The sequence below is a fragment of the Podarcis bocagei genome (genome assembly GCF_964188305.1).
Source record: "Podarcis bocagei genome assembly, chromosome: 13".
Lineage (NCBI taxonomy): Eukaryota > Metazoa > Chordata > Lepidosauria > Squamata > Lacertidae > Podarcis > Podarcis bocagei.
This window is the reverse complement of record NC_138138.1, coordinates 44,700,122-44,712,337: the sequence shown is the minus strand read 5'-3', so window position 1 is coordinate 44,712,337 and position 12,216 is coordinate 44,700,122. Positions and strand designations below refer to the sequence as shown.

Sequence of the window (12,216 nt, the reverse complement as noted above, 5' to 3'; positions counted from 1 at the left end):
ATCCACAGGTGGGGAGCCCTGCAGGAGTTATTTCTAGCTATTTCCGGCCTGTAGTCATATTTAAGGCTCCTCAAGAAGCTGCTACCAATTAGGGCCCTTTCCAATTTCAGCTCCTCTTGTCTTGACACTGGTGATTTTACCAATACTTCCTCAAATGCTTTCTGTGTATACTGCCCTTCAAATCCCCCTACTCTTTCCTTTCGGGTTTTCTTCATAACCATTAGGCTTTCCCCCTTTACAACCTTTCCTCCTGTCTTTGCCAAGAGTCTCCCCTGAGTTTATTCTTCTTGTTTCTGGTTCTTCCACTGTGTTATTATATTGATCCAATCTGGTAGTGATGGTCTCTGATATCTTAGCCATACTTTCCATAACTTCTCTTTTCCATTGATACAAAAATGCCATAGTCTCAGCGTCTGAGCTCATCTCTGCCCCCCGACCTTCCATTGTTTCCAGAACAGCCAGTTTCTCCTTTCACTTCTGATTAGGTCCAAGGACATTCAGTACAGTTTCCCAGTAAATACTGGGGAGATCCAGTATTTTTCCATGGAAAGCATATTAAAACCACTTGTCCACTTTCCAAAATGTCTCAGAGGGGTACAAAGTCAGGATACTTGCAAACTACTCCTTAAAGTCTTAATTGAGTTTGTTGAACCAACTACAAACTTCTTTGTTCTTTGATTCCCTCCAGCTTGGCTTATATTTTAACACATTCTGGATCCAGGGATTAGAAGGATCTGATATGCAGCCTACTTCCCTCTGTTCTACCCCAAATTCGTAACAGTATACAAAATATTAAAAGCTAAAATACACAACAGCGAGAATAGGAACTAGCCCAGGCTCTTCTGTCATTTTGTTGGTATCCTGCCAACTTATGGTAATTGTCTTTCTCTGCTGCTAAGGGCAAATGGTTATGTTTTAACCAATGTTATATTTAATGAATATAACCTTTCCTCCAATTTAAACTGGTGTTTTGAGTCTTCCTTGGTGTGGGTGTGACGGCAAAGCATTTTTACCCAGACTAATGGTCAGATTTACAGTTTTGAAGAAAGCAAGGGGGAGGGGGTAAAGGAGAGACAGAGCAGGTCCTTCATAAACTTTCTAGCACTTAGTGTTTATATTTTGTGACTGTTTTTATGTTCAGTTTTAAAGGATTTCTACAGACTAATCCTACGAAATCTAACACTGGAATGATGCAGGGACATACATTAACAGAGCTACACACAGAAAAATAAAACGGGATTAGACAGTGTAAAACTGTTCATCTCTAGTGCGAATTAGTTGCGGGGAAGAGCATGAGAGTAGAATAGTACAGTGACGAGGCCTAAGAACAATGAATGCAGAGTTCACAGTGAACAGAGGAAAATATAAAGTAGATCTGGACTTGCTGGGGACTCAGTGCTTTGAAACAGTTCAGGTAGTGGAGATTTTCAGGCAATATATATGCTCAGTGGGCATCTGCACAGCCTACCTTATCTGGGGGTGAAATCTGGGGCCCTGGATTGCGCTGGCTGAGGGAACAACTGCCTTTCCTTTGCATCCATCCTGAGAGCAATTTGGCAGCAGGGCTAATATTTAATTGGTATTTTAAAAATTTGGGTTAAATCCTATGGGGTGGTAGCCTGAAAAGGATTCTGGGTGCTTCTTTTCAGGGATACATACAAATTGCTCTTTTAGATATTATAACCAGTGACATATATTTTGATTTCTTTAGCATTTTCTTCTTATTAGGTGATCCCTATTGTTCAGCTCAGGCTTCAGCAAAATAATGTAACATTTTGGGGAAAAGATGCAACCCAACAAGCCAGCACTGGAGGCTAAGATAGAGAAGATCTCCACAGCCACCATGTATTTCCCCTTTGTGCTCATGTAGGAAGGAACAAAGGACAACCAAACACTGCAAAAGACCAACATGCTGAAAGTGATGAACTTGGCTTCGTTGAAACTGTCAGGTAATTTCCGGGCAAGGAAAGCCACAGTGAAACTGACCATAGCTAGGAAGCCCATGTAGCCCAAGACACAGTAAAAGAAGGTCACCGTCCCCTCATTACACTCCAGTACAATTTCTTCAGCCACTGACTTCATGTCAAGATTAGGGAATGGAGGAGAGATCACCAGCCATACAGTGCAAATGAGTGCTTGGATAAGGGAGCAGGAGAAGACAATAGAGTTTGCCAGTCCTTTCCCCACCCACTTCCTCATCCTGGATCCTGGTTTTGTGGCCATGAAAGCCAGAACCACAGTGATGGTTTTTGCCAGCACACAAGAAACAGCCACTGAGAAGATGATGCCAAAAGCAGTTTGTCGGAGGAGACATGTCACCTTGTCAGGATATCCGATGAACAGTAATGCAGAAAGGAAGCAAAGCAAGAGGGAGATGAGCAGAGCGTAGGTGAGGTCCCGGTTGTTGGCTTTCACAATAGGAGTGTCCCTGTGCTTCACAAATATTTCCAGTACCAGTGCTGTAATGAAAGCAAAGGTAAGAGCAGAAGAGGCTAAGCTGAGGCCCAGAGGTTCTTCAAAGGACAAGAAGGTTGTATGCTTAGGAATACATATAGTCTTATTTTTGCTTGGATAGTTTTCATCTTCACATTCGTAGCAGTCATTCACGTCTGAGAAAGAAAAGCATGGTTCTTAATCTGAAAAATATGACCAACATGCCACTACTTGTAAATACGTAATTAAGATGATTTAAAAAGCATACAAGGAGTTCTGAACAATGGAGATTGAAAATGATGGAACCATGCCCTTCTCACCTATTGGATGTAAAATTCTGATTGAGTCAAAATGCAAGGCCACAGAGACACTTTCTGTTCTCTGGCTAGAAGCCAACTCAAATTAACCTGTCACTGTTCTGGTTGCTCACATTTACTTACTCCTTTATTAAGTAGTGAATGTGTATTTCAGACTTTGCAAATTTCTACATTAGATGACCTAATCAATACCTTTCAACTGTTTTCTGCATTTTGGTTTTTCAGACATTATGACACAATTCTCTGAAGTTTAAGGGCATCTAAATACATAGTTAAATAGGTTACCAGAAAGTAAATGCAAATTCCAATGTTACTTGTGTTATCTATCTATCTATCTATCTATCTATCTATCTATCTATCTTTCTATCTATCATCTATCTATCTATCTAAAAATATTTTGAGAAAAATTGCAGGATTAAGTTTATAATAAATAAATGAATTATGGGCTAAAATTTGTGAAAGTAACAAGGATTAGAAACAGATCCAACCATCTCTAGCCAAAGTATCAAAACAGATTTCAAGGACTGCTGTAGAAGAAGACACCACAATTAGGGAGCAATACTCTGCCAAGATGATGGCGCAATTGAAGCCAAGCATAAAATAAGCCGGCATAAAGTACACCAGATCCAAAATGCATTCTGAAGCAGGGATGCCACTGGTTGAGCTAGCTAAAGTCTGTAGGAGAGAAAACAAGCTTTTAAAAATAGGGTTACACCACTCTTTTCATTGACTTAATTTAGATGGGGTTTCCAGATCATGTGACCAAGCTGAATGGGCTTCATGTATCCTAAGTACACCCCCCTCCCATTTCACCCCTGTAATATTCCCCTTTCAATGCTTACACCAGTTTAAGAAGCATATCACTCAGCTCAGTCTGCATAAGGGAGGTAGAATCACATATTTCCAGCTGTTACACAAACCACCTGGCTCATCTGAAAATCCACTTTACACTATCCCCTTCAACCTCATTGATCTTGCTATAGGATTCTTTCTTATTAATAGCATTGAACATCCACCATCACAAATTATCCCCCACACACATACTTTCATTAGGTCCCTCTTCAGCTAGATTTCTCAATATTTTATAAACTGTAAAAAGGAACCTTGGTGAATGTATGACTTTCAATGCATGTTCTTGATTAGAGGCAACAAGCTATAAATATATGCAGTAAATTTCTTACCCTCTTTGTCTGAAATCTTCCCTTCTGGACATGGGATGCAATTGTAGCAGCAAAATGCTTCCCCCTCCTTCACCTTCCTACAAAAACCAGGGTGGCAGCTCTCACTACATACAGAGTCAGGCTGTGTCTATTACACAAATAAATATATATATATAATAAGTGGACTCAAAGAAAAACTAAAAGGAGAGGTGAAGCTCTTTCTTAAAACAGATTCAGAGAAGAACAACAACATTCATTTCAGCAATTCATTTAATAGGTTGTTTCAGTTCCATTTGGACTCATTTTCTCACATTTCCCATTGAATTACTGAAATAAATGGTAAACTTCTCCACAATTTTCTGAGTTTCACCTGTATACCGCTGAGGCTTACTTTGCATTAAGCAACACCACCACAACCCCTTAATGTCACTGTGGCAGAAAGAAGTGTTCATACCTAATCGGTATGAACTTTTCCACAATATTCTAATTTTCCGAGTTTCACCTGTACACTTGCTATTCTAAAATCTTGAATCATGGCCTGCATAATCTGCCTTCTTGAGTCTACAATATGTCAAAACTTTATATGATTTTTGTAAAAGGAGCCACAGTTTAGAAAGTGCTGAAAATTGGCATATGTACCCTTTTTTACTGAAATATTTATACCTGCAAGCCATAGGTCTGTTTTCTAATTTTGGTGAAAATCACTGATGCCATTTATTCAGGCTTCTCAAGAATGAGACACTTTCATTGGCTGACAAAGGTCAGAGTGGTTGAAACATGACTAATGCTTTACTTTTTAAAATAATTTTTATTTATGAATTCTGAAAAAGGAACAATTCAACTACATGATTAAAGAATATGGGAGCTAGAAGCAACCCTTTATTGTTTATCTTAATAGAATTCTATTTTTAAAAATATCTTGCTAATTAAACAAAATATTCTGTTTCAACCGTCAGCCCATGTGGTTTGATCCAATGTGTTTTTGTGCAATCTGCATTATATAATCCTACATCCTTGCCTTGAGTCTTTTAGCAAAGCCACAATAGAGAGCCACTGCTCTATATCCAGTAAGTGATGGCAGTTAACGCTCCACTGAGCTATTCAACTGTGGGCTTAATATCTGTATCAAAGGGGGAGCATTCAGATGCCATGGAAAATGATTCTTAGTAACTGCGAGGGGGTTACCAAGGTACAGAAATGGGTAAGGACTTCCTTGATAATATTGTACAGAATATTTTAAACACCAAAGACCTTGCTTTGTTCTTTAGTTCTGTCTAGGAATATAACAACCAAAGGTTATAGGGATTAGGCTTCTGTTATGTGGCTTATGTGAAAGTTAATATCACAAGTATTTCAGGTACTATCTAGGTTGGCCCATTGGGTGCAAATTCATATTGTATTGTTATATGCCACACCTGTCTTCAGAAGTGAGAAAATATGTGGTGGTTTACCCAGGGGTTTGATTTCCTTTTAATGAAGGTTAGTGGAGACCACAGAGTCTTTAGTATATATGGCTTTATTTAAACTAGTTCAGCAAGCTTCCCTTTCTGTGTTCTCCCCTCACTGATGAAGGTTCCAAGGATCGGAAGGGAAACCTGGGTTTCATCCAGACTGATCATGCAAAGACATAACAATATATTCAACATCATCAAAATCTTTTTAGAATTCACTTCTTGAAGGTGTCATTCAATACATTTATTTCAGTGTAACAGGAAATGAGTAAGGAGGCAGTGCATTTAGCTTATAACATTAATTCAAAGCTTGTGCCAACTATAATCCAATTTTATAAAGACTGAACAATGTACAATGAAATTATCTTTGTATGTTATGTTAAAGTGTTCGCATTAACAAATGGGTGATGTTCGCATCCTACCTGGTTAAACCAATGGTGCCATTTTATGGCTCCCTCATTGATGGTCAACGCTTGCTGTGGAGGAGCCAGGGAATCCACCCCTCCTACCTTCACTCTCTGAAAGGATTGGTTGGAGGAAACAATCCAATTGGTAATATCAAATCCAGCTAGTATCTCCCCATTCTGGTCCAAGGAAATCTTATCCCCAGCGCTGTTGTTAAATGAGATACCCCTCAGAAAATGATGGAGCTGCATAGAAAGAATAGACAAGGCTTCAATTCAGCAGGAGACAATCATGATGTTCACTTTCATGTCAGGTTTCCAAATATCCACTGTGGAGGAAAGCAGCTTTGTTTTCCTCTTTCTATTTTTATATCTATAAGATTTAAGCCAAGCTTTTCTCACATTTGGAAGTTCATTTCAAATAACTAATTTTTAAGATCTCCTACAACAATTGCCCACACAGCCACAAAAACTTTATTAACAGAAAGTGGGTGATCTATAGACACTATATGCTATGCTATGCTATGCTATGTGATATATTATACCTTTGATACTCCAACTTTAGAGGTCAATGGGGAATCAGCCCCATGCTCATCGAAGAGGTTGGTATGAATAGTTGAAGCAACAGGTTGAAGAAGGAATGGTGATAAAAGCAAAGTATGGAAGATGGCTATGTCATGCTTGGATAGAATTCATTTTCTTTTGTTCTCTTTCATTATTTCTACTTTAAATTCAATTAGCTTAAAAGAAGAAATTTTAAAGATTTAAAATAATAAAAATTAGTGGTAAAATGAAAAGATTAAATAATGTAAAAACCCAGTAACTGGTCAGGCTTGCCTAAGGAAAAATGTTTGAAGCAGGTGCCTAAATGAATACAGTGAAGGTGTCTGTCTAATGTCAATAGGCATTATTGCCAGTAGGCTGAATATGAACCTAGAAAAGCATGTGGAGAAGTTCCCATTTGTCACTATGTGCATTTCAAGAGAGATAAAGCAACTATATCATGGCCAAAGGGCAGTGAATTGAAGAATTACCTTTGGGGGCACCTGGGGAAGATTTCAAGACCATTGCTGCACCCACATTGCTGACCCCTGCTGTGGTTCCATAGGAAAAGTGACTATTACCAAATGTATAAAATCAAAGGCTTTTGAAACCCTTTCATCAATTGTTTTCAGCCCATTACCTGACACAGATATTGATTCTGAAACTTCATTCCTCCCCTGATCATTACTGGTCTGTGTTTGCCTCGGGATGTAGACATGGCATGTAAAGCATGGGCCACAGCATAGATAGCATTGTAGATGTTGTAGCTGTGGCTGGTCATGCTCATTTCAAAGAAAGGACCAGGAAGATTCTCCAGCTTCTCTTGCCCAGTGCAAATATCTCCCGTCACACTGCCAACCACTCGATTTGGAAATACACAGCCAAATGCCTGTTGCCAGAAGTCCAAAATGAAGCCATCTCCTTTTGGGCTGGAAGGCTTTTTGCTCTCGACAAATTGATGAAATCCTGGTGGATCATTTGAGTGTGTTGTGAATGAGAGAACCCCATGGAGTATTTCTGTATCCCAAGTCCTTTGAAAGACAAAAGAATTGAGCTCCACCTGGGCTGTCATGATCCACACTTTACCTTTTGGTTTATTTGAACTTTGTTCCAGTTCTGATAAGTAAGGCAACCATCTAAAACGTGCCAGAGTATATGACGGTCCATAAACCAAAACTACATTGGCTTTGCTATCATTTATTTTGTCATGTATTTTTGCACCTATTTTCAACATATTGTAAATTTCTGTAATATAAGTAAATTTGTGATTTCTTTCGATGAAGGCAAAATAAATGCCACTCTGGGAAAAAAGTGGAACCACAGTTTGCACAAATCTTTCTGCATTCTCATCATAGAAAGTAAAAATCCCAATCCATATCCACCTGAAATGCAGAAGCAAAGACAGGATCCCCTTATACTGGTGGTCTTCCTTGGGCACCATCTGGTAGAAGAAAAGGCCTGGGGTTTTATCATTCATCACTGGAGCAGGGCCATATATCAGCTAAACATAGTTGTGGTAGGAGGAGAAAGAGACAGAAGCAACAATAACTTTAAAATATTAGATTTATGTATTACTGGCAACATTGGAACAATTTCCAATTAGGCCTTCCATACCCTTGCTATTTGGGCTGCCCATGCTATTTTTGTTTAACCGAGCAACACTCACCTGCCACTCAGCTGTTATGATATATCAGGCATTGGCTAGGCCCAAAGAGACATCTGAAGCAATAACTTAAGTGTTATCAATACTTTATTTGTTGCTTGGATCTGTCATTAGCATGGCTGACCTCATTATTTGAAATGTGCACATTTTATTATACAAATCTATCAGGATGTGCCTAGTTTCCATGACATGTCAGAAAGATACATATCTCACCTGTGGAACCTTATAGATATCCAAGATTGTTGCCACTTGAAGAGAAGTTTGGGAGTCCAGTCCCCCAATGATGGCTATCAAGTTTTTCTTGAAATCACAGATGTAGTTGGGGACAAATGTTTCCAGTGTGGATATGAGTAACATTGTGGCATGAGAGGTCCATTTGGCATTGAAATAGCTGTCATAGATGCGGAAGCCTAAAGTGACATTGGGTAAGAGCTGAGGGTTTTCGTTGATCTCCTTCACTGCAAATTCCAAAGCCAGGATGTGCTGGTAATTCTTAGGCACCACTCTAAAAAGAAAGTTTCATTTTCTATCACAAGGCCATGTAACACTTTCTAAATTTATCACAACTAATTTCTGCATCTTCCTCCTTAGTATTATTTATTACTGCCATTATGTAAGTTTTTTTGCATGTGAGGAAACTCTTGAACAGGTATCACTACAAGTGTTTCTCCTATTTGCCTAGAATGGTAGAAAAGGAATGTAGGGGGAAATTCTATGGGAGTGGATCACAGATTTTAAAATGTCCCTGATGTACATTTTTAATGCAGGCTTCATAATCTGTGTAGAAGTCCTTCCCTTATTTCACTCTCCTGGGGTCCTGAAGCAAAAGTGATGCAGTTATTTCCACAACAATATTACATGTCTTCATACTATACCTGAATGCTTAATTCAGTGGGGAAAGTGGAAACATGTTTTTTAAAAAAACTAGTGGAGATCCTCCTGACCACATTTCTCCTACATCACATCTCTTTCAACCCAAACAGTAGTTTTGCCTCTAGGTCAAGGGTGGAGAACAGTGGCCCTCCAGATGTTGTTGTACTACTATGTCAATTATTATTGATAGAACTAATGGAGTGCAACAACCACTGAAGGCCACAGTTTAGCCACTCTTCTTCTAAAAGTGATCGCTCCATTGTCCAAAGAAGGAATCAAAATGCAGAAGAGAAATTATTCAGGTCTTACTGCAGCTCTTCCCGCAATGTTGGTGGGGGTTTTTTGGTGAAGGCTATTGAAGTAGAGAGGATGATGCTGTGAGAGGCTATGCCACCAATGATGAGGTCTCCTTCCCGATGATACTGATGAAGTGGAGTGTGTGGATCTTGGATGTGGCATTTAACAATAGGAGGTTTGCATATTGCATTAGGAAGTAAAATCAGCAAGAAGATCAATAATGTCATCATCCTAGGTACATTTTTTCCCTATGCACTAAGATAACCCTAATACTCTTACAGCTTTTGAGACTGAAGTAGTCTGACCTAGTTGTCTGCTTTTAGTCTGCTCATATTTCTGAAACCCAGAGTGTGAAAACTGGAGAGAGAAAAGTGATGACACTGGTGGATCCTTGCTGGTTTCTGATTCCTAAGTCCAGCTGTGATAGCTGGAGGTAATATATTTTTATCAGGTTCTCCAACCTTATATCCTTCAGATATTTTGAACTATGTTTCACAGCATTCAAAGCAGGCTGCAGGTGTTGGGGTTGTGATCCAAAACAGTCCAAGGGCACCAGACTTTGAAAGATTAAATTATGGCACCTTTCACAGACTTTCTCATTTGCTTCAAAAGTGTACTGTGCAAATCCATCAGGTGGTTTGACAAGAGGGAACATTAATTATAGTTCTTTTGATAATTAAAGGGAGGAAGATAGTCACTTGTGTGTCTTTCTTTACAGAAGTTTTTATTTCCTCTTTGCTGCATAATATTTTGAACAAGAAGGGAAAAAAATTCTGGAAACACAACCCAACAGCGGGAAAAAATAAAAAAAGTTTGATCATAGCACTGGCCTCTTGAAATTCTGACCTGGAAAGAAGAAACCTATGGAGTGGGGGGCCTTACACTACTTACATTGCATTCAAAGTTCACAGAAAGAAGAGCAATCACATTAGTTGGTCAACTTGTCTTGCCAATAGATGGGAGAAAGGCACCAGCTTTTATACTGGAGTAAATAAAATGAGGCATGAATAATGTCTTCTCCAACATGGAACAAATTTTTAATTCGTTGGCAGTGCTCAATTTTACCTCTTGTTATTCTTGTATCTCCCGCCCCTTCTCTCCTTTTGTCACTTTTTTCTTTGTCAAAATTTAAACAGTTGTGCCACAAATACATTATTATTTTCCCCTTTCCCTTTCTTTGTGCTATACAGGTAGGAATATAATTTAAGGGCAGACATACTGATTCTTGCCCAGCACCACAGTCTCTAAGTGGTGTTAGATTCCTGGGTCTTGAGGCGCTCAGCAGTGGCGTAGCGTGGGTTGTCAGCACCCGGGGCAAGGCAAGTAATTTGCGCCCCCAACCCGTGGATTTTAGCACTCGAGTCTCTTCCGCGCCCCCCCCAGATGTTGCGCCCGGTGCGGCCGGCCCCCCATGCACCCCCCACGCTACGCCACTGGCGCTCAGCCAGGCTTTGTGTTTCCTTTTGGAATAAGGCACAGCAGAAAGTTTTGCATTTTTAGGATATATGGCATATTTACACATTATATATGTCCTGAGCCTATGATGTGGGGTGAGGTGGTGGTGGTTCACAGCATTAACACCCCTAAAGTCTTTAGCTCCCCCCCCCTTAGCAGTAGCCTTGGATTCAAACAGACATTCAAACATTGCTTTCTGACTCTTTCTCCAGCTTGCTGCTTTATTTCTAGGTTGAATTAGTGCAAACTTTCAACACTGTTTCACCTTCCAACCTTCCAATTGAGGGAAGGGCCCCAACCATTTTGTGTCTCACATATAGCCCCCTTTCCCTTGTTCTCCTAATGGCTTATCACCCAAGCAATCACCTCAACACAGAAATGTAGCCTAGCTTATATTTTAACACTTGCTGAATCCAGGGGTTAGAAGGATCTGACATACAGCTTACTTTCCCCTGTCCCAGCCCAAATTCATAACAGTATATAAAATGATGTAATATTGAATGGTAGAATATAAAACAAGAACATGAAATAGCGGACTATGAGCTATATATGTACAATGAATGATTGCATACCATTAGAAAGAGTAATATTTGAAGGTAGCAGATCCCTGTATAAGAATTTTGTTTCATTAAATGTATCATAATGTAGCCCCAAAGCTCTCCAAGAGGGATCCTATTACCATGCATGAAGGTGTAAATGTGGAGTTCATTGGAATCCCCTGATCTTCTGCATCTACAGTGAAAGACGGAAGCATTTATCCAGACTCTGACTACAGAGAGGCAACCAACCTGAAGATTAAAACAAGCAACAGCAAGAACGAAGCCATCTGGCACTGTGGGGGTGGTGAGGCAACCCTAAAAATCTTCCCATTCTCCCTTCCTTCCTTGTGCAATTCTCCAGCTTTATCTTTTGTTTCTTCTCTTTTTATTTTTATCTGCTTTTTGAGCAAGGTGCCAAGACGTAGAGATCATTATTGGACTAAAAACCAGAGGAATCCAGCCCAACCCAAAATGATTTCAATCTCAAATAACTACGTTTTGAGAGTTTGACAAATTTATTTCACTTTAAATTGGCTGGGAATTTATTTAGCACTTTCCCTTTCTTTGATGTGGTCATGGTAATTGTTTATCATGGCTGCTAAGGACAAACTGCTTTAATAAGGTTTCTTTAATGTTATTTATAATGAATACAACCTTTCCCCAAACTTAAAGTGGTGTCCTGAGTCTTCCGTGGTGTGGATGTCGTTGCAAAACATTTTTACACAGATTATCTGTCAGATTTAAAGAATTGAAGAAAGCAAGGGGGGGGGGGGGAGAAAGAACCTGTCCTTCATAAACCTTTTAGTACTCAGTGCTTATATTTTGTGACTGTTTTTATGTTCAGTTTTTAAAGGATTTCCACAGTCTTATCTTTAAAAACCTCCTTTAGAGTGGGGCAGGATGTATATTAATTCAGCTCTTGAAGAAAAATAATATTGGATTAGACAGGGTAAAAATTTTCATCTCTGCTCCTGAAAAGTTGTGGGAAAGTGTATGAGGGCATAATAGTACAGTGGCGACGTATAAGAATAACAAATGAGACATCACAGTGAGCAGAGGAAATGATGCAGTGGATCTGAAT

General features: G+C 39.4%; 1 protein-coding gene across 1 annotated transcript; it reads right to left on the bottom strand.

Moving 5' to 3' along the window:
* Positions 1-1,707: 1,707 nt before the first annotated feature.
* LOC308570728 (vomeronasal type-2 receptor 26-like) lies at positions 1,708-9,368 on the bottom strand (the record flags this gene model as incomplete). Its single annotated transcript, XM_081165639.1, has 6 exons — positions 1,708-2,609; positions 3,239-3,425; positions 5,871-6,011; positions 6,949-7,749; positions 8,185-8,476; positions 9,154-9,368. 6 exons carry the CDS (start codon positions 9,366-9,368, stop codon positions 1,708-1,710), a joined length of 2,538 nt encoding a protein of 845 aa, XP_081021765.1.
* Between the last annotated feature and the right edge of the window lie 2,848 nt (positions 9,369-12,216).